The sequence below is a fragment of the Aythya marila genome (assembly GCF_965140915.1).
Source record: "Aythya marila genome assembly, chromosome: 15".
Classification (NCBI taxonomy): Eukaryota; Metazoa; Chordata; class Aves; order Anseriformes; family Anatidae; genus Aythya; species Aythya marila.
In genome coordinates, this window is record NC_139056.1 from 11,542,913 (window position 1) to 11,564,773 (window position 21,861).

The following is a 21,861-nucleotide window of genomic DNA, read 5'->3' on the forward strand; positions in this document are numbered from 1 at the left end:
TTTTATTAGCCTGAATGTTGTTACAGTACTGTTACATACATATAAAACTGCTGTTCATATGCACAAGACCAAATCCTTCTGCTATTAGTCTAACATAATTCCTATCAGTGCAATTGCAAGGGTATAAGGCAAGGAAGACATAAACATGAAATGTCGTGTACAAGCATGCACAACATAATTCTAATATCCATTTTACTGGAAGCCCCCAGAAACAGTGCATAGTCTGTGACACAGAACCGTATCTAAAGTAAAACAGTTGCATTTTTATGTGAAAGGTATGTAAAGCTTTTCTTACTGGAAAGGTGTAGAAATAAGAACAATAATATTTCATAGGAAATATTTATTTTGAGAAGTTTTTTGAAGTTCTGGCATGAGGCTACAGTAGAAAATACGGTATTACACACCCAGCAGCAACAATGCTGCCTCTGTAATTTTTCTCTTGCATGGTTTTCAGGACAGAATCAAAAGCAAAAAGTAACTAGCATGGGTTTCCTTTTAGTCTCTCTGTTGCAGAACAAATCCCCTGTGAAGTATCCTAACCTTTGGAGGGGCATCTGAAGCTACTGCAAACTCTGGGACTGCATCCAGGCTTGTCTTGTTCCCTAAATAAGCCTACCACATGGGTTAAAGGGCCATGAGAAAAAGCAAAGATGGAAAACTTGGCATTTCATTTATCATAAAAAAAATAATAATAATAATAAAATAACTGCTCCAACTATTTGGTTTTGTTAAGTGAAGCAGTCCAGGTCATGTCCCATGCAGTGGGGTTCTGAAAACGGCAAGCACAATCTGCAAACAAGGGATCAGGAAGATGTAAGCAGACTGAGGACTGCATGCAGATTCCAGTACAGCAAAACTAAGACTTTTAGCACTCTGCTGCTTGGAGTGCCCTCTATAATGTCACTGGAGAGTTTCAAGGTTTCACTGCTGGTTCCAAAGAAAACTGTGATGTACACCAAAAAAATGTAAATGGTTATTACAGCGTACTCAATTACCCTCTCTACATGCTACCAACAGCCTACACTCCTCTGTCTTCTGCACTGTCATGCTCCCTGCTTCTCGTTCTCTTTGCATGCACAGTCGACTGTGACTCTGTAACTTGCTTTATTCTTTACTTTATTAGAAACACACATCGTAAAGGGCACACTCTGCAAATAAACCAGCTCCTTTCCTCTTCCCTCCAAGAAATCCTGCCCTAAACAGCATGCAACTTGTGAAATCACCTGCAGAGCCTGGTAAAACAAGAAGACAGTGACATCTTCAGCACCTTGAAAAGAGCTCTGTGCCTCAAGGTGTATTTTCACTCTTTGGAAAATACTGTCATAGTTAGCTAAAACAAGATGAAACAGGAGATCCAAGACATAGCGCCAGGAGCACCCATTGGTCCTGTTTTCCTCATCAGCAGACCAGATCCTTGTCTGAAGTAAGTCATTGTGAAATCCAGTTTCAATCTACCCAAATAAGTAGGCTCCTTCTTCCTACATTGAGTGCTTGCTTCTCATTGATTTTGATGGGAAAGTTTGGAACCTAACAGATTAGCTGACTGTAAGCCTTATTTGCAGTCCCAGTCCTGTAACGTAGCACAGCAATGACTAATGTATTTTATTTCTGCTTTTATTGTACCCCATACTCCACAAAACTCATCTGTGGGGTAAATAAAAAGGCTTGCCAGAGATCCCACAGGAAGTTTGCAACTGAGCGGGGGAGCGGAGCCAGGTCTCCTGCATCCCATTCCAATGGCACCGGGCCATCCACCTGACCCCAAACGGTGTTATGCAAAATGAGGATCCGTTCTGATCTTCATCCAGCCCTTTTCCGCTCCCTAACACTCAGCCACCCAACACCTTAATACTGACCTCCTTCTTGGCAAGTTCAGATAGTCACGACCTCTCCCTCACTTTGAGGCAATGAAGTGATACTCAAAAGAAAGCAGCAGGAATTTTGCTCAGTGTAAGATCCCAGCTAAGCTCTGAGCAAGAAGCATCTCTGTCTGCATGCAAACAGTGTTTAAAAAAGATTAAACACAAAACTAATGCCGTTAATCCTGAGTGCTTGGTGGGCACAGCCATCTCACTGAAAAGAGAAACTGCCAATGATGCCAGCCTGAGCCACGGGTCCTAATGCCTTATTCAACATGCTGGCATAGTTCCCTTTTAACATGACTGATTTCTTGCTGTCTTGTTTAAAGAAACTGGTAAGACTAAAGTAATAGTATGATCAGCTAACCAATATGTTTAGCCATGTGCTTATATCTAACTGCTCAACTCGGCTGCAATTAGCCATATTCTATCATTATGTTTATAAAGAAAAATGACATGTCGAGGAGCATGTGTTGCTTATAAGATGATTTCTAAGGTGAAGAAGGCCTCTGGCTCATACTGTATCTCACTGTCTCACTACATATCTTAGGCATGTATATTATTTCATAAGTTCACGTCTCATTGTGGGGGTTAAAAAAGAGATCTACACAGCTAGCGCGGCAGACTGCAAAACACGTTCCAGTTAAACCTCGATGCATTATGCAACGCAAATTGTATTATTTCTATAGCCAGAGCATTGATGTTGTTTTGTTTTTTTTTTATATAATAAACAGAATTATGGAGCACATGGTTGGTGTCAGACAACACTATCATGCTAAGGCACTTGGTCTTCTTTGATCCCCACAGGCATTTGGAAGTAATTCCACTTCCCAATGAAGTCAAAGGGAAAATCACTGCACTTCAAGAGATCTTGAAGTCAACAGGAGTCTTACCCGAGCAGGGCTGAAAAATCAGAAAGTCAGTTTTGAAATCCACACTTGTCTCTAGATGTGTGGCTAGAAGACTTTATTTTACTTCATTAGAACAATGATGCTACAGTAATTACAAATAGCTCACTCTAGTTTGACTTTAAAGAAGCCTGATACCTAATTTACAATCTGGCAGAAAGTTTCCTCAACAAATCATGTCTTAATTTGCATCATTTTTTCCCACCACTGTACTGACTTAGGAACATGAAATTGCAGGATAAGGTGTTTCAGCTCTTAGCAAAGAAAATGGGAATTTATGGGTGCTTAGCACCAAACAAAATGAGGCTTAGAGCAGAAAGCTTAGAAACGGATGGTTCTTAGTTTAGAAATTGAACACTGCTTGTCACTAAGTGAAGATGGAGGATGCTGCATGGAGCCAGATTAATGCAGCTCTTTTTAAATGTTTTAATAATAAAAAAATGTTTTCATGGCAGCCGATCAAGAAATTTCTCTGTAATCTTTTATGTACTGACAACATATCAATGATGGGTAGAAAAACTCTTGCAATGAGCCTTGGTCAATCCATTAGTGTAGCTGAAATTGTTCTTTTTTGCCAGATTGGCATTTTTCCACTAGGTCATGGAGTATAAATCACAGAGTTCCTGTGACATCCTGCCAATATGTGATTACTCTTCTCCCAAAAAAAGCATGTGGAAAGCATCCTAAGACTACTGTTACTTTATATTTATCATTTTACATTTTCACATTGCCATCTCCTTCCCAAACAACTTTACGTGTGAGGTACAATCCCCAGTGTACGCAGCCTTAACGCAAACCCTTCTAGATGTCACTTTGATGTACATCCAAAAAGTATAGGTCCAAGACTTCTAGTACCAACAGCAGCAGCTTAGGAAATTCTCATTATCTCTTTTTCCAGGAATTCAGTGCAAGGTACAATAAAGTGAAATGGTCTGTCTTGCAAATCGGTCCTAGAGCCAGAAAGCCCAAGGCAACGTCAATCTGTTTGTTTGATCTTCTTTCTGGCTGATGCAAAATATGCCCTTCTGACATCCAAATGCAGAGATAGATGTCATTAAGTTTTCAACTTTGATCTATTAAAGGAAATATAAGTAGCAGCCTGCAAGATCCTGTTTTGTTTAGTTGTGTTTTTTTTTTTTTTTCCCCTTTACCTAGATGTGATCAACCAACTGTAAAGGAGGAGGAGTATTCCCTCTATCTGTTTCAGGGAAACACAGGACACACATGGCAGATGCCCGCCTCTCATAATGTTTAAGAGGTGCAAGAAAAGCTAACACATGATATTGTAATGTCTTCAATTTACATGCCACACCAAAAGCCACAAAGTCAACAGAAGGTTTTCCAATAGATTGAGCTCTGGGATGCAGACATCTAACACTGTTCCATGAATGCATACTGTTAATTTAGAAGTTTCTCCACCTAACAAAAAGCTGCTCTGCTAGTTCTTAATCACAGGCCGTTAAATTCACATGGCCTAAGGTGACCCTGCGGTTGATGCCCTTAAACCATGCAATGAAACACACTCAGCCCTGCGTTTCCCCACGCAGGGAGATGACTGGGGGAAAGTCTGTTCCCAGCGGGAGGCAAACATAATAGGTGATGAAATGAACTCTACCTCCCACAGGACAGATGGGAGAGGTGAAGCGCGATGAGAAAAACCACGCTGCTGAGCCAAAAGAACTTTCAGAGGCAGAATATAGGAAGTGCCCCCGTTTCGGTGATTTTGTCTGTTAGTAGTAAAACTGTACTCTGCACGCTACAGCTGCCTACTTCCTGGGATCGTGCGTGCTTTCTGTTTTAAATAGGGTCAGCCTCTGCTCTCCGTCATGCCAATGAAACCCCATTGCTGACTAAGGATCCCAGTCGCAGCAAATTAACGTAGAAACCTGTTTTCTGATATAAACGGAGCATTTTCATGTTGTCTTTACTGTGATTTCTTCTTGAATCGGACACGCGGCACTGGACTCTGACAAATTGGCCTGGATTTTCTTTTTTCTGAAAACAATGATAAGCTCCATGTTGGGTAGTGTTTTTTCTTTAAGTAATATGCCAGATGGTCTGGGGGTGTGGTTTCTAATTTTATGAAGGGGGTTATCAGTCATCTCTGTGCTACAATATAGCGACCAAATCTGTCAGAATAGAAGAAAAACCTGCCCACTCTGACTTACAAAACTTACTTTCCCAATTAAAAATATATGCTTTGCATTGCAGAAAAGAAAACGAGTGTTCTTCCTTCATTTTCCACAAGATTCTGCCTTGTTACTCAAGAATATCAGACATTTTCTGCATGCATGCCTGATCCTGCAAGATCTTCCCTTACAAGATCATTCTTAATTCTCAAGTCCACCCACTGAGTTTAAACAGGGCTACTCGCATGCAGAAGGACTGGCAACACCATGCACTAAAATGAAGGAGAAAATAATTAGTGGAGTGTTTTTATTCTGATCCTCGGGTTAAATCAGTATATGCTATTCAACAGAAATACATCTGCTGTACAAGCCCTCACTGAAGTAACCCTTCCCTAAATGCAATTGCAGCCCTAAGGAAATATGTTTCAGAAGTATCATCTTATCAGTGACAAGTAGAAAACGTTTGATTTGCTGATCCAAACTAATATTAAATATAGTAAACAGGCCTGATCCTGTTTACTGAAGAAAACATGGAAATTTCAACGTTCGATTAGTCACTCTGATAAACCCTCAGTAAGAATTACTCATGACAGTAAAGACTGCAGGACTGTGCCCAGAAAACATAAATGTAGATAGCAAAGAGTGAGTGGTTACTGTCTGTGAAGATCCAATCCTGCCTGCACAGCTCAGGATGAGGCTTAGCAAGCATGGAAACTGAGCACTCACACAAGCAAGAACAGGGTGAAAGGCTGAATATTTTATTTTTAAATATTGTTTTGAGTTCATGTCTTCAGGCATTACTGTTTCATGTTGAAATAGTAAAATATGTATGTCTTGTTTCTCTAATGGTTTCTAAACTGACAAATTGCACAGAAACTGCGAAATGAAATGGTAAACTTGCGGCTGACCTCTTCAATTTTTGGTCATGCATCCTCTGATGATATTTGCCACAACATAAACAATTATTTTCTGAAATAAATTTCCTCCGCTACCTCCACTAATTTATTTAGCTACAGCCGTTGCTTCACTTGTCTGCTTGATTCTCTTGCAATGGAGCCATGTGAACTTTTGCTCTCCTTGCAAGTGGTATTTAAAAATGAAGCATGTGCTTGTTACACTGAAAAAAAGAATGTATTCTGGTAGCTACAGTATAGTGAATCAAGTGCAGAAAAAACATGCAGTATTTTAAAATCCTAGTCTTCAGATCCAGCCCTTCTGCAACAACAGCCAAGCCTTCCACTGAGTTCACTGGGAAAAAGATTTTAGCAGTAGTGCACTTGTCTGGTCCAAAACAGTCTTCCGTGGGGAAATATGTATTGCATACCCCTTCCCTGTTGTGAAAGCTTCTTTAATTGCAGTGATGATGAAGCACTGCTCTCCAAAAATATTAAACCAATGCCAACAGATCTGGTAATTAGTAATTGGCCTCTATGGTAAAGTATTGTGCAAGAAAGAAATATTCCCATTTTCAGTGTAATAAGAAACTGTTTGCTCCCTAATCACATGAAAATTGAAAGCCATGTTTGTAAAACATCTTCCTAGTGCCTTTCTGCTCATTAATACAGAATTATACTAAAAGCAGTGAGTTAAACTCTAGAAGGATCCTGCAATGCTGAATGAAGGTGATTGAACCTGGCACTGACTTTACAAAAACACACAGCATATGGTTTAAAAGGAGATGGCCTAGTACCAATGCAAGCAAGAACTCATTCATTTTTCTCCATGTTTGTTCTTCAGAAAGATGCAGGTTTCCCTTGGGCACATCAAAGGTGCCGGTTTATCCTCTCTCAACTAAAGCAAGAAATCGCCAGGAACAAAGTGCATCAAGTGAAACCAAACGATAAGAAGCCGAGTAATACAGCACTTCTCGGTCTGATTTACTGCTGCAATGATCTGTTTGAACTGCACGTTCTCACTACACCCATTTGCATGCCTAATGATGCAGAAAATAACCCTGCGCTATTTTCTTTTGGAAAAAGTGTATTTGTCAGGGTTAGCTTCATACGCAGGCTCCTGTTTAAAATCAGCGCGGACGGTTTATTTTCCTTTTAATAAAGCCCAGCGCTTGAAGAGACATTACTTCATTCATAAATATTGTTTCAAATATTTTAAATACCTCTAGGACAGTAGTTTAAAGATAACAGAGCAATGCGAGAGCAACAACAAACCTTAAGGAAATTCTTCTCCGCTGAGAGACAGAGAGGTCTGAAAACACAGAGGGTCACTAGGTCCCTCTCCACCCTGAACCCCCCGAAGTTTTCATTCCCAATCTTGCCCCCTTGGCCGCCGCCTCCCTTTGAAATGAAGCTCCCCTGCCCAGGGCAGCCTGGCTCTGGAGGCCGGGTCCCCGCACGAGTCTCGTCCCCGAGGCGAGGCTGCCCGGAGCAGCGAGAGGCGTGCGGGGCGCTGCGCCGTGGCCGCCCGCGGTGCCTTCCCCCCGGGGCGGCGGCGGCCGACGGCGCGGAAGGAAGGAGGACGGGACTAATTTACCTACGGAGTCAATCTCCAGGAGGCGCTGCAAGTCGCGGATGCTGTGGATCTCGCTGTGCGCCAGCCGCTCGATCAGCTCTTGCGGGATCTCGGCCTCCTTCAAAGACACACACACACACCGCGGGTCACCGCGCAGCCCCGCGGATCGGGCGCCGCGGGGATGGGGATGGAGGGGTCGGGGTTTTTAGGAGGGTGCGGGCTGCTTGCAGGACGCGTTTGGGCGAAGCAAGGGGGAAAAAATCATCCCCTCCCCACCTCCGCTCCGCAGGCTGCCGGAGCGCGCCCCGCCGCCCCCGCTTGCGCGCCCGCGGGGGTTGCGCGCCCCCCGCTGAACTGCGCCACGGCTCGCCACGGCTCCGGCCTGCCGGGGAACCGGGCTCCGTGCCCGCCGGGAGTACGCCGCTTTTCCCCGAGCCCTATTTCTCCAGCCGCTGGAAACCCACCCGCGCAGCCTGCTACCGAAGTTTGCCCGAGCGGGCGTAAAGTTCACAGCGGGGCCGGGCTCCCCCCAGGCTGGGAGGGGGGTCCCGAGGGGCTCCTGCATCCCACCGGCGGCTCCCGGTGCCCGACGGCCCCGGTCCCAAAAAGTTACAGTCGTCTTCCCCCCCCCCCCCCCGCAGCGCCCAGCACCGCGCTTGTCCCCCCGGGGGCCACCTGTAGCAAGCCCCAGCCGCGGCTCCGCGCCCGAGAGAGCAGTGATCCGATGGCAGGCCGGCCCCCCTGCCTCTGCCCCTCAGCTTTGGGCGAGCTTCGGAAGCGGGGAGCGGTGTCCCGGGGGGACCCTCACCCCACTTGTGCCCGCGGCACTAACGGTGCCCGCGGCCGGCTGCGTGCAGCGCCGTGCGCCGCGGGGGCGGCCGCTGCCGGGCGGCTCCGCGAAACCGCTCTGTTTGCAAATAACCGCAGCCCGCCTGCACCGCAGGGGAGACAGAATATATCACATCCATGCATGCGTATATATGGATATTATTGGGGTTTTTAGGCGCAGCCGGCGGCTCCGGAGCGGAATGCACGGTCATTCCCCCTTCGCCGTTGGCATGCGGGAAATGGCAACTTGCTTTCGGCCTCAGCTGCGCAGGGGCTCGAGCAGAAGCAGGGGCAGAGGCAGGAGCAAGGGCAGAAGCAGGGGCAGGGGTTGGAGCAGGGGCAGGGCGCGGAGATGCCCGCGGAGCCCCGCGGCCAGGTGCGCAGCCCGCTGCGCCCCCGTGCCCTCCTCCGACGCCGGCTCCCCCCCGAGCCCCGGCTGCGGTGGCCCCGGGGGAGCCCCGAGCACGCAGCGAACCGCTCTCACCCACCTCGCAGAAGGTGAAGGACAGGTAGCCAAAACCTATCAGCAAAACGCAAGCCCAGGTCCTCATCGCGGTCTGGTGCACTTTAGACACGGAGGGAAGGCAACGCTGATGGAGAGGAGCTGCAGGCCGGCTCCTGCCGCGCAGAAATTCAGTACCATCCCTCAGGGGAAAGGCAGCGGGGTGGCTCGGGGGTCCTCCGCATCCAGGCTTGGGGTCGGGGCTTGCCTCGGGGCGGCGGGGGTTTTAATTACGGCGCTGCCGCTGTTTGTAGGTTCCCCTCGCTACGGGAGCGTGGCCGCGCTCTCCTTGCTGCTGCTCTCGCTCGCTCCTCTTGGCTCTTAGGACTAGACCAGCCGGTACTTCTGCATATTTGCTTAGATCAGACCAAAGTGAAACCCAAGGAGTCGATCCGGAGCGCAGCCGAAACGCCCATCACCTGGCTGGGGCGGCTCGCCCCCCTGGCGGCGGGCGGCGCTCGGGCCCGCCTCCCCGGCCTCCGGCTCAGCGCCGGGACTGATGGGCTGCTCGATTTGCCGGCTTCTTGCCCCCCCCTTTCCCCTGCCGGGCTGACCTCCACCCTCTCCCCCTTTAGCAAAAAAGGAAAAAAAAAAAAAAAAAAAGAACGAAAAAAAATTTTATTGGTACGGGTGGAAACGGTTCTCTTGCTGAGAATGGTCCCGCTTCCCTCCCCGGCTTGGGGGCAGGTTAAAAATGGTAATTAATTATGAATAATTGCAGTGATAAATCGGAGCAATATTGCAAGATCTCGCGGGCTGCCTCAGTGCAGCTCCTTCCCCACTTTGTACAGGAGAAAAAAAGAGGAGGAGGGGGAAGGAAGGAAAAAAAAAATTATATATATATATATATATATATGTATGCAAGGTTTAAATCCCAAGGGGATCGGAGACGAACTGCAACTCCTGGCGGAGGGAGGATTCCCGGGCTCGCTGCGAAGCGGTGGCCTGTCTGGAGCGTGGCTGAGCGGAGGAGCAGCATATAGGGCTCCCTCCCTGCCATGCGCCTCCCCCGTCCCTCCTCCCGGTACTCCCGGCACCAAACCCACAAACAACAAGTAGTGGGGGTGCCGCCAGCTGCAGCCCCTGCGCGCACGGCGAGAGGGGCTCTGCCCACATACGGGAAAAAAAAAAAAAAAAAAAAAAAAAGGAAAGGAAAATTAAAAAAAAAAAAAAAAAAAAGAGGGAGAAAAAAAAAAGCCAGCGAGGGGCTGGGGGGCCGGGGAGGGGAGGAGAGGGGAGGAGAGGAGAGGGGAGCGGGGCAGCCTGCCCGCCGCCCCGGCCCTCTGCGGCACTGGGGCGGGGGAGCCGGGAGGGCTGGGAGCTGCTGCGCAACAGCCGCCCTGCAACCTTACGGGATCCACCTTGTGCCCCTGCCTTTTATATAAGGCGGAAGAGATCGCCATGATCACGGAGGGTTTGAGGGTGTTTTTTTTTTTTTCCATCGTTAATTACTCGGTTTTGGCGGTGGGGGGAGAGCTCGCCGTTTGCCGAAGGGGAGGGGCAGCGCGGCTGCGGGTTGTGTTTTTTTATTATTATTATTCTGATTTTTTACGCAGCTATTGCAGCGCAGCTACCGTCGCAAAGGAAAGAGCCCCCCTCCTCCCCAAAATAAAAAATAATAAAAAAAATAATAGTAATAAAAGCAGCGGGCGCCCTCCGCCCTGCGGCACCCGGCTGCGGCATGCGCGGGTGCGGGGCTCCCCTCCGCGGCCGCGGAGCCGCTGCACCCCGGGGCTCCGCCGCAGCCGGCCCCGGAGCCCCCCCCCATCCCTGCAGCCCACGGCGGCCGGAGCCGGGCGGTGGCAGGTGGGGCTCCTCCCGCATCCTTCCCTCCCTCCCTCCCCGCCGCCCCGGCGAGCAAATGCCCCCTTTTCCCCGGCGCGGATTGGCACAAGGTGCCTGCTGCACCCTGACATCTCCCTGAACTCATTGTGATTTAAATACCAGCCCTTTCTCATCTAAACAAAGCATCTTAATAGCAGATGCAAAGAATTCAGCTCATCTGAAAATCCAATAGCATTTAAGTGGATTAACTGCAATAACACAACTGAGGAGTGATACTATCCTTCATGGAAGACAATAGACTGTAAATGCACAGCCAGGGAGACTTATCCTTTCATCTCTGAATTTCCTTCAGCATTTCAAAAGCGAATGCTTTCTAGAAGCCCTGAAGGGGTTTGCACGCTACTGGCTTGGACATGCTTCTAGGAAACAACCTGTGCTTTAATGGGCACTTTGCAATTGCATAGAAGTTCCCACCAAAACAGAAGTGGCCTTTCAAGTACGTTTAATTCTCTCTCATGATGTCATGTAGACTTACAGGGTGGTCTCCAGGACCACAAGGGGGGGAAGAAAAAGGTGGGGGTTGAAAAGAGAGAAAAGGAAAAGAGATGTAAAAGATTTGGAAGCACTTTAAAAAGGGGATTTTTTTTTTTTTTAAAGGAAAATGCTGAGCCAGTGTGCAGCCATTCTCAACTGCCTCCTGATAAATAACGAGAGATGATCCCAGTGCCACACTGCAGCAGACCCATCCGGGCAGCTGGAGGCAGATGGGGCAGGTCACTCTGGTTGTTGCCATCACTTTCTTATGTGATGGCACTTTAGTATATCACAGATGTAAAAGGTGATGACTTTAGCTAAAAAAAAAGTCTCATCTGCACTTATCATTAGCTTGGGTAAAAGAAAAAACTCTTATGGTCTGTGTTGTCATAGTAATAAAAATAATAATTACCAAACAGTGAAATAGATTCTGACAGTACTGGTCTCACTAAGCATTTTCTTCTTTCCTTCCTCCTTTTGCTGGCTGGTGTGTCTGGGATCACAAGTGCTGGGTATTTTGTAGGTATTTTGTATATTTGTAGCTTTTCCAAGTGGCAACTCTCTGTTAAAGCCAATGTAGAGATAGCTCCTACTTTATCTAGTGTTAAAAAAATCTATGCAGTTTTGATTTTTCTTGCATTCCCCTCATTTTATGAGAAACACTGCATCAGCATCTTTTTTAAATCTGTCATTGTGGAGCTCAGATAAGCATCTCTCCTCTGGGTCGAGTTACACTTGGAGTAGCTTTTAACATTAGGCTGTTTATATGGATCATTGCAAATATTTGATAATAACGCAAAATATGTAAGATCCCCGAAGAGACCAAAGACCGGGAAACACAAATAAAATTCACACGGAATCTGCACACAACTTTGTGCTTGGGTTGTCTGCCTGGTTATGAAACACATCTTCTCCTTTCCTTTTGTTGGATATAAAAATGCATTCATGCCAAGCAAGTTGGAAGAGTCCTCACAAGCGTGCAAAGCTATGTAAAAAGCATCATACTCTCTACTTCTCTACTTCTGCATGGCAATTTCCTACAGTCTACAAGTCTATTAAACATGTGTGCACCTAACATGAAATTTCTTCCTTTATGTAATACCTATAACCACACATGTGGGGAGAGTGACAGGGTGGTATTTATAGGCTGAAAAGAAAATCAGCACAAAGAACAGAGCATCATAAAATCAGGTTTTGCACTTTTTTATTTATCTGAAAGCAGCAAGCAAGATATTGCTTGTCTAATTTGAAGCACATACTGCTAGAAGCCCCTCAAATGTCAGGAATTATAATAGAATTACGCTATGACAGAGTGTTGAGAGGGAGGATTTCCAGGGTTTGCACAGCACTTGGCTTGGGGGAAGGGATGCAGGCGCTCCTTGACACAAAATGAAACTACTTCATTTGGTCCCCGTGTTTTCTGCAAGTGGCGACACATAAAGCCGGGCTGCCCCAAATCAGGCTTCCAGCACCAGTCACAAAGCTTATTTCAATCCATGCAGGCTCAGTTGTTAGAAACACGGCTAGCTCAGGCCACGTGGCGGGACCAACTCATGTTTCAGAGGAGCGTGCCGGGGCCGCGATGCACACGAGAGCATGGGCAGCCAGGGCACAGTGCCGCGGCAGCGAGGCGGGTGCCGCTGTTTCAAAGGTTGGGCTGAAATATTGGCACTCGCTTGCCAGAGGAGTAGCGTCGTTGCAATCACCTCCCTGTTGAAGCAGTCTTGGGAAAGCCATCTGATTCTTTCCCAGAGTTGATTTCAGTGGGGATTTTGCCTCGTTGATAATCACGTTGAAATGATGAGAGTGAGGTTGGGTAAGGGTTGGGATTTTCTGGAGGGGTGACCTGCTTTTATTGTAGGGGCTGTTTGGGGCTCAGTGCATTCTGTGGGATGTGTCCTGCCATGGCAACTGAAGATGGACCCAGAGCCAAGAGCATCCTGGCTCTGGAAAGGGACCATTAGGAATGCTGTCAGCAATTCAGACCCACACTGCTCAGCATCACTGCCACACAACATAATACTAAGGATAGAAGTTCATACCAGAAGTTCAGTCCAGAAGCTCACTCACTTTGGGTGGTTTCTTTCTAGTTTTGGCCATTTCTTCGGCCTGTATTTTCAGAGGGGCACATGCCAATGGTGCAGGTTTTCTCCCCTCTGTTCAGTTGTTACCTGCCTTTGGAAACAGGCATGAAGTTGACCCAGGTGCAAGTGAAGTACAGGCAATGGGTTGCAAATGCAGAGATAGCAAACCAGCCTCTTTCCTGAAACTTGGCCTATGAACAGCAACAAGGAAAGCTGCAAGGGGAACAAGAAAGACAGTATTCCAGCTGATACACCTACAAATATTGTTTCCTCCTTTTCCAGCTCTTCCTTTTGGATCCTTGCACTGGCTCCATCCCTCTGGCCAGGCTTTGTTTTCTTTGAAAAGTTTTTGGTGCAGCTTTCCAGATGCTTTCATGGTTGATAATTTTCTTAAATAGTCATAAGATGCAAATCTGCTGCAGGGTTTCAGCTAACCAGAGTGATCAGGAGGAGCTCAGAGCTGTGTTACCATATCCCTGCCAGCAAACACAGAGGGTAGCCATGGCCAGTGCCACCTGTGCGCCTCAGCGCTTGAAGCCACAATATTTCTGGAGAGGGTTTGCTGCCCTGTGCATGGGGCAGCATCCCTTTAGGGCTGCCAAACACTTCCCAGAACTGCCCCTTTGACTTCAGCAGGGGTTAGTCTCTGTAGAAATGCCTTGGCTTAATAGCAGAGGCAGTTAGTAGCTCTCTGTTTAATGTGTTCTTCCCCCTGCCCAGCTTCTCCTTACTGAGGAGGTTGAGCAGCACAGCCAAAAGCGAGGGGCTGCCTGACCTTCCCTGCCGCAGGAGCCATGCTGAGTGACACGCAGTTCACCTTCAGGGCTGGAGCACGAACGGGCAGCCCTGCCAGCCTGGTAGCAAGATACCATGTTTAGGCATTAAACTAGGGCACTTGCATACCAGCACGGCCCGCTATTTTAGTGGGTAGATGAAGTTGCTCCCTGCTCTCCACCCCTATGGGACAGCAGAATTGCTGCAAGTTGGGGATATCTTCTGCCTGGTGGATAAAGCTATTAAAAATGGGCTGTGTTTTGTCAGTAATGCTTAGTTCATCCAGCTGAATAACTGTGAAAGTACCAGCACAGCTTAAGGTATACCGTGCTGATACGCATTGTAAATGAAAGTAACATGCTGTGGGCTCGGTCTCTAGGGTCCTGTGCGTGACGTACTCATTTATCCTCAGCAATGTGGGTGTAAAACCCTTCTCCTCTGACTCAAATCAAAGCCAGTCGCAGAGATTCTGTGGAGACCATCCAGGATGTAACTCAGCCATGCTAAGTACCATAAAATTGTGATATTATTCTTCATTGTTTGTAGCTTGGAAGCCTGCGGAGGCCTAGCTTGGAGCAGTCCATTTTATTAAGCTCCATCCAAACACCATCCAAACACAGTGAGATAGTTGTTCTTCTGAAGAATTCGTATTCTCAAAGTGCAGGCCGCCCCGTTTGTATTCTTGTATCCATGCAACCTTGTTGCTCCTACAACATTACACACTTGTCCTGTGAGATTCCCTCCCTTACAATAAAAACTCACGAGAATGATGCATGCATTTTCAGCCCTGCATACACTAGAGGCTGCAGGATCCAGCCATGCCCAAAGGACAAAGGAGATAGGAAGGCTGCTGTAGTGGAATCGCTTATTTATTTTGAACTGCAGATGTTTGCAATGGCTGTGAAATTTCCTAATTGAATTTCTGACCCTTTTTGTCACAGAAACCCAGTTAATAGAGGGGAAGGAAAGGAGCAAATAGAAAGCATGACTTTCTTTTTTTTTTTTTTAACTTTTTTTTTTTTTTTTTTTTTTTTTTTAAGAAACTGCTGCAGAGTTCTGTACATTTGTCTTTTCATTTTGTTCTTTCATCTTCATCTTCCAAAAATACAGCATCCTGGTCCTCCTGTGGTCTCAGTGGCTGCGCATAGTCCAAAGGACCACACATGTAGTCCCCAGTCCGGTGTAGCATCACTCCGCAGGGCTTTACAGAGCCCGCACTAACAATGTTCCCCAAAGCTAATCGTCTCAGCACACCTCCATCCTTCGAGGTACACAGTGCCCACAGACCCACTACTGGTGGTGACCCGAGCAGAGCAAGCAACCCATGCTATGACACGCGTTCCTCAGCAGAACTTCCCAGGGAACTGAGCGCTTTCCAGCTGCTTACTCTCAGTGCTTTGTGCTTACATAGTTTCCTACTAAAAGCTGCTAAAGCTCTATAACCACTAGGCACGCGGCTGGAAATGCAGAGGGGACATGGTGAAGCTAAACAACCTGCACGTTGCAGATGAGAAGCTGGGGGCAACCATTTCCAAACCCACTTGATCTCTCAGCCACCCACCAACATCATCCAGCTGTACTCCAGGTCTAGTGGAGCTCTTGCAGGCACGCAGTGGTCACATCATTCAGCTGTGACACGTGGGTGTTTTATTTAAGTCTGTGACCTGCTAGCCACTGTTCTATGTTCACAAAGGCCATGTTCATACCTGTGATCTGGTACTGGCCTGCTAAGGGGATGTGTACCTGCATTTACAGCAAAAGTGAATTTCTTGGTTTTTGCAAAAAGTGAAATGCAGAATCATCTCCTCTGTCCTAGTGAATGTAGAATTAGTTTACCATGCAGCATCAATTTGTGATGCGGTACCCATCAGCCCAGATACAGAACTCCTTCTTTCTTAGAAATCAGTGAGAAATGCTGTTAAACCAGAGCACAGGCAATGGCCCTTTAAGCATTGTCTGTTTAACTGTAGCACGATCTCTCCTGCACTCGAGTGCTTTCCATAAACAGCAAGTCATCCTGGAAGGGGAGGGAGAGGATGATAAATAATCCTGTTATTCATGCGACTGTGTTCTTTCATGAAACTGGGAAAAGGCAAAATAAAGTGGCGACTGTGAGGCTGAGAACAAAATTCAAGGCGGTAGGTTGTGTCGCCGCAGTTATTTTGTGCCAGAAGAAAATCTGAGAAGAGAAAGGTGAGCAGAAAAGGTTTAAAATGCCAAGAAGCAAGCAAAGAGACAAGGGATACAAAAACAGCTTTTTCTGTATCCCTGCTTTGTGTCTGGAATAATTGCTATGGCTGGCAGTAGCTCTGGCTGTCCACCTCTGTATGCATCCTAGACGTGCTGCTCCCACAGCATGACCACCTGTGCTGGAGGCTCTCTCCTGTGCATGCACCTTGCGTGAAGGTGGGGAGTAGGAGCTCCAGTGAGGACAGTGCATCAAGGAGAGACCAGAAGTGGGTGAACCCTGGGAAAGAAATCCCATGGAGCAAAAGGGAAGCAGAGCAGAAACCCGTTTGCTGAGGATCCTGAAAAATGAGCTGTAATTAGCTGGGAGAGTTAATGGTGTTCCCTCTGTCAGGTTTTGCTCCCATGCCAGAGGTGCCTCCCCAGCTCGTGGTGCCCTGCACTTCACCTGCCTTCTCCATGCATCCCTCTGGGCCCCAGGCTGGGACAGCTGAGGCACAAGCATCCATCCCATCCAGCCGCCTCTGCCCGTGGGCAGCCTCCCACAGAGCCTGGGCAGACAGCTGTGGGGTGGTGACATCTGAACTCCCTGCAGCTGTTTGCTGTCTGCATGTGAGTCAGACCCCTCCGTCCCTGCAGTGCTCCTGCAAGCAGCTCCGTTGTGCTGCCGGGTTGCCAGGTACCAGCCTGGCCTTGGGTTTGTAGGATAATCTTATGCCAGGAGAGCACGTCAGCACTTCGAAAACTTCAGGAATGACACACATTTGTTTCAGCAGCGTGGAATTTGGGACTGGGACAAGGCAGGCCATGTTGCGATCATCTCCAAAAAGTGCCTCTTCCCTGTGTAACTTCATGGCATCAGCACAATTGCTTCAGGCTTATAAAAGCTTAAACCATTGTAATCAAGGCCTCAGAGCCTAGGTATTGCAGAGAGAATTCTTCTCCATGTCCTAGGTATTTAAGCTGAGGTGAGGGGAGGAGGGGAAGGAATATTTGGGGGAGAAGGAACATTTAAGGTGTCAGCCTCTCCGCTAGTGTAAGTGGAACCAGCTACATTTAACTTCTGTCCGGGTGTCTCTGTTACACCATCACTGTGCAAAGCTCCCGGAAAAGCAAATGGGAATTACACATGGTGTGATGAGAAAGCAGTAGATACCTTTGTAAATACTGCAGAATCACATGAGCCACATGTATCTTTCCTGAGACACTCTGCCAAACTAGCAGGTGTTTTTTACATCAGGTCCTATATTAACACACTCCTACGTACGTCTGGCTGCATCTGCTGCATTAATGATCGTTTGGTGCATAATGGCTGAGTGAGTTTGTGAAGCAAAATACCACGGGCAACAGCCCAGTCACAGTGCATACAAGCGGTGAACTGCTCGTGCTGCTTCTGGTTGTATCACACAGTTTATTTACTCTTGTTCCTTCACCATGACTTTTTTTTTTCTTCCCTCCTCTTACTGCATTTTCTCCTTGTTCCTGCCTATTCCTTCCCCGTTTGTGGTTTCCAGATCTCCTCAGCCTCTTTTTCTCCCTCTTTTGCCACAGCTCTTCTGTCTCACTTCGGTTTCTGTGTATGCCAGAGTTGATGAGAGCAGCAGCTAGGCAGCCCCAAACACTCCCATGCACCACAGCAGCCTTGCAGCAGCAGGATACTGCCCCGGTGCCTGGTGTCCAGGAGGGGATGGCACCGCTTCCATGCCAGCTGCTCCTCCTGGCTGCTAAGGAAGCAAAGAAATGCTGGAAGGGTGTCCAGAAGTTGTGTATGTTCAGCTCCCGTCCAAATGGGAGTTGTGAGCATTACTTAACAAGAAGGATTTAAAAAATAGTTTCCTATCCTCCTTTGTTTGAAATTAAGATGTCAGAATTCAAACACCCATGCTAGCCTGGTATCTGTTTCCACTGCTCATGCTTTTAGTCTTGTAGCTGTTGCCATGGTCCTTCATGGAGGTCTCACCTTTAGTCTCAGGCACTCTTGGCCTACGTTTTAGTTTTCTGCCATTCTTCGACAGCGTGTGCGCACACTCAGAGCACAACAGCTGGCGGATCTCTTATTCATGGCTTAATCACTTCCCTCTGGAGGTGCACAGTGTGCTGTGTGGTCTAGTTCATCCCTGGCTTTCTGAGGGATGGAGAGGCAGGGTCAAGCACAGCCCCAGCTGAGCCTAGCACTTAGGAGCATGACTAACCCTGGGCCTGCAGCACTCCATTGACGTTGCCGGGACAGACCTGCTTCTTTTCCTGGCGTTCAGCAAGCATTTCATCTTTTGGAGTCTGCGTTACCACACCCTTCTCATCTCATGCTCATCCCAGCACCACGCTGCTAGCTGCCCACTGGGTTTCCACACGTCCCTGCTGACTTTCCACAGGCCGCCCCTCTGATCTCATAACCACAGCTTCCCTAGTGGCTCGCCGGGTGCCCCCGGTCCCACCCTCCATCAGAGGCTGGCAGTACCGCTGATACTTTCCCCCATCCATCTGGAATTCCCCCTGCAGCCCCTCAGCCACCTACTCCCATAAATGTCATCGGGAGCTTTTGCTGGGAGGGGCTTTCTGTGTTGCCTCTGGTGTTTCTTCGCTTCATGGTTGCGTAACCCAAACTGGCTGTCGATTTAATTTGAAACACCATTACTCCAGAACAGGGCCTCAGCATTCGCAGCGTTTGAGAGAGATAAAATAGTGATAGGGAGCCAGATGGCTCAAGAGACTGGGAATCAGCTATGGAGTCTTTAACTTCTACATCACTGCTTCAAAATGCAGCTCTGATCCACAGCGAACACGAGGACTGCAATTCAATTTCCAGCATACGTGTGGCCATGCCAGAAAGGCTTCCCCAGTAAAGCACCACCTGCTGTGGCTGGGAGGCCTACAGAGGTGTGTGGCCGTCACCTCACCTCAGGGTGAAGTCTCCTCACAGAGGCTCTGGCAAGGCACGGTCAGATCGTCGCGCTGCACATTAGGCCTGGTCAGATGGCCGTGCTGCACACTAGGCCCGCTTCCACATGAAACCTGTTTCTTTCCCTCTCAAATTGCCTTTCCAGCTGTTTTGAGAACATCCTTGTGGCCAAGTCTCATGGGGAAGCAGTCCCAGAGGTCTGCCTTTGATCCCACGTGCACCTAGGGAAAGGCTCCTCAGTACTGAGGGACACTTTGCCAAAGAGGCAGTACACAGAGTAAGAAGCAAGTAAGAAATTTGTGTCTGGAGCGTCCCTAGCATGAAACCAGTGTGAGAACAAAATTCTGGCTGTGTATGCAGGAGCCAAAGCCATACTAGGCTAAGCTGCAATAGTCTTCTTTCATTATGGTGGTTGTTTTCTAACCTCACTATGCATGGATTAGAAGGAAGCAGGTGCCAGAGGAGAGGTGACAATGAACCAGCACTGACAGAGCAGAACGAAAGCAATCCAGCCTTCCTGTTTTCCTTCCCTAGAGCTGTGATAGCTGAGTAGTGCCTCAGACTCCTTGCTGGTGAAGTCCTTGCTGTATATGAAGGCAACAGAGCAAACAATTTGACTGTTTTTCCTTGCAAGGCTTCTTGGCTTGTGCATGGCTTGAATGCTGTCCCTCCTCAGGCCATGTTCACTTAACCGCTCTCTCCCGGGCTCCCCTCGCCCCAGCTGGAAAACTGCCCAGAAACTCCCTCCCCAGATGAAGGGCCAGGACCAAACCAGCCAAGTCAGGCTTGTTACTTGGGTCTGTGCCCCTTCGGCTCCCCATGCAGGCCCACCTCGAGCCTCCCTCCTTGTTTTGGCTGCGGTCGTTCCTCACTTGCCCGGGTGGCCCTGGCTGGTGGCCGCATGCAGCCTGCGCTGCCCCCGGCACCAGTCCCACCCCACACATCCGTGGCCCCATGTCGGCTCTGGGGATCTGCTTTGTCCCATGAGTAGTTGTTTGGTTTATGTTCGCGTATCAGGCTGTGACCCTGAACTGGCTTCTCCCTTTAAATTCCTTCCACTTGGCTCTGCCCACACTGTCCACAAAGCCTCACAAAGAAATGCAACTTGGAAAAAAAAATACATCCAAGAAGAAGAAAAAACACTTCACAACAAAATGTCCTTTTCTCTGCAGGCAGCTCTGCCTGGCTGCAGTTTTCCCAATGTTTGCCACTTGGATGCGGGGTCTGCACACCTCTGCTCTTCCCTCCTCTGCAGCACCAGCAGGGTCACCCCACCACAGGGCAGGGCAAGGAGCACTCACAAGCTGTCCCCATCTTCAGGGCTCATCCCAGCTCCCGAGGGGCTAAGCCCCTGCCCAGAGTCACCTCACTGCTACTAAAACATGCTTTTGTCCAGCTTGCATCCCATATCACTCCTTTAGCATCTGCATATATCCACCCTGCATCTCAGATCACTCTTACAGTGTCTGCATTTATCCAGCTTGCATCCCATATTGTTCTTTCAGCATCTGCTTTCATCCAGTGCTGCGCCTAGTGCTGAGCTCACAAGGGGTGCAGCGTGGTCCAGAGCTTTCTCACTCCACTGTAAAGAGGCAGTGAACCCCCCTTGATGTCTCATTATTTATATGAGACTCATTATATGTACATATATATATAGGATTGTCCCCGTGGAGTGGCAGCTCCATGCATGTGTGCGTGGGTGGATAGCTTTGCATTTGCCCTCATGATTTCATGCCAAAAGCATTCACAAGTTCAGCTTGCTGCTTGATTTCTCTCTCCCCCTCTTATTCTCCCCTTTCAAGCTATTCATGGGCTCCAATGAACCCACCCCATATTTGCCCCCCTAACCATGCGGTCTGTGATCTGTTTTTGGCTGTGTCCCTGCAGCTTTCTCTCTCCCTTGCCCTGCCCTGCCTTCTCACAAATCAGACTTTCGGCTGCAGGCTTCAGGCTAGACTTTCAGGAAGATCAAAATAAATTATGCCATACGCATTGCTGTTATCAAGCCTTCCCTTTAGCCTCTATTTTCAGCAGCTATTTCTGGATGATTAATAATTTACAGCGAGGCTTGGCACAGCAATGGTTAAAGGGACAAAGCTGATCTGATGCAGGAGCCTTCTGGACAGAAGCAGTTTTATAAAGTCTTATAAGTGATATTTTTTTTCTTTAGGAAAGGAGTAGACTTTTTTTTTTTTTTTTAAGTGTTGTGAGAACAGGAATGTTTCTTTTTTAGCCAATTCCACATACTTTTTGTTATAGGAGAAGATGTGGTCTGAGGGTTTTAGCAGAGGCTAAAACAGGGGAGAACTGGATCTATTTTGGTGGCGTATCAAGTGAATAGGAAATAATCGAAAACGCTGCATTAAAAATGAGTTTAGCAGCAGCTGCAGGCAAGCCCTGCTCAGCAGATAGCCCTCCCCTTACCTGCACAGCACCCGTGGGACCACGCCACTGGGTGTGAATGCGCAGAGTTGATCCATTTTCCCCCTTTGGCCAAAATCCATTCCTTTAATCATGCCCTCCTGGGATCTGAGGTTTCATGTGCAATTGTTTTTCTGTTGTTGAAATGAAGCATTTTGGCTCCCAGAGGTTATTGCAACTCTGTTTTCAAGATCCGTGCATCCCTTCCCATCACAGCACCCTGTCACCATCGCTCCCTGCCTGGTGGAAAGGCAATGCTGGTTTTTTTGGGACACATCCCCTGCTAAGGACACACAGCAGTCCCGTTGTTTCAGGTGCACGCCCAGGTCAGCCAACAGTGTCGCCTGTAGTGATGGGTGGGATGAGATTGAAAACAAGAGGCCAGAATCTTTTTAGGTTAATCTGCTAATGCCGAAGGAACGCATTTGGCAACAGCATAAGGAGAGTTCTCATCAGGTTCTATTTCCACTTTTCTTCCCTTC

General features: G+C 48.0%; 1 protein-coding gene across 12 annotated transcripts in view; it reads right to left on the reverse strand.

Moving 5' to 3' along the window:
- Nucleotides 1–9,647, reverse strand: part of PDGFA (platelet derived growth factor subunit A) — a 69,880-nt gene extending 60,233 nt beyond the window's left edge. For 3 of the 12 annotated variants that reach the window (XR_014318533.1, XM_082772497.1, XM_082772495.1), the window contains exons 1-2: nucleotides 8,682–9,239; nucleotides 7,387–7,483 (exon numbers count right to left, since the gene is read on the reverse strand). Coding sequence is in view for 6 of the 12 variants with exons in the window: in XM_082772497.1 (XP_082628623.1) it covers nucleotides 7,387–7,483; nucleotides 8,682–8,744 (160 nt within the window). In the remaining 6 variants the exon portion in view is untranslated. Of the gene's footprint in view, nucleotides 1–7,386; nucleotides 7,484–8,681 lie in introns of all 12 variants that reach the window. The other 9 variants (XM_082772498.1, XM_082772496.1, XR_014318531.1 and 6 more) reach the window with 8 other exon arrangements.
- Nucleotides 9,648–21,861: the final 12,214 nt, after the last annotated feature.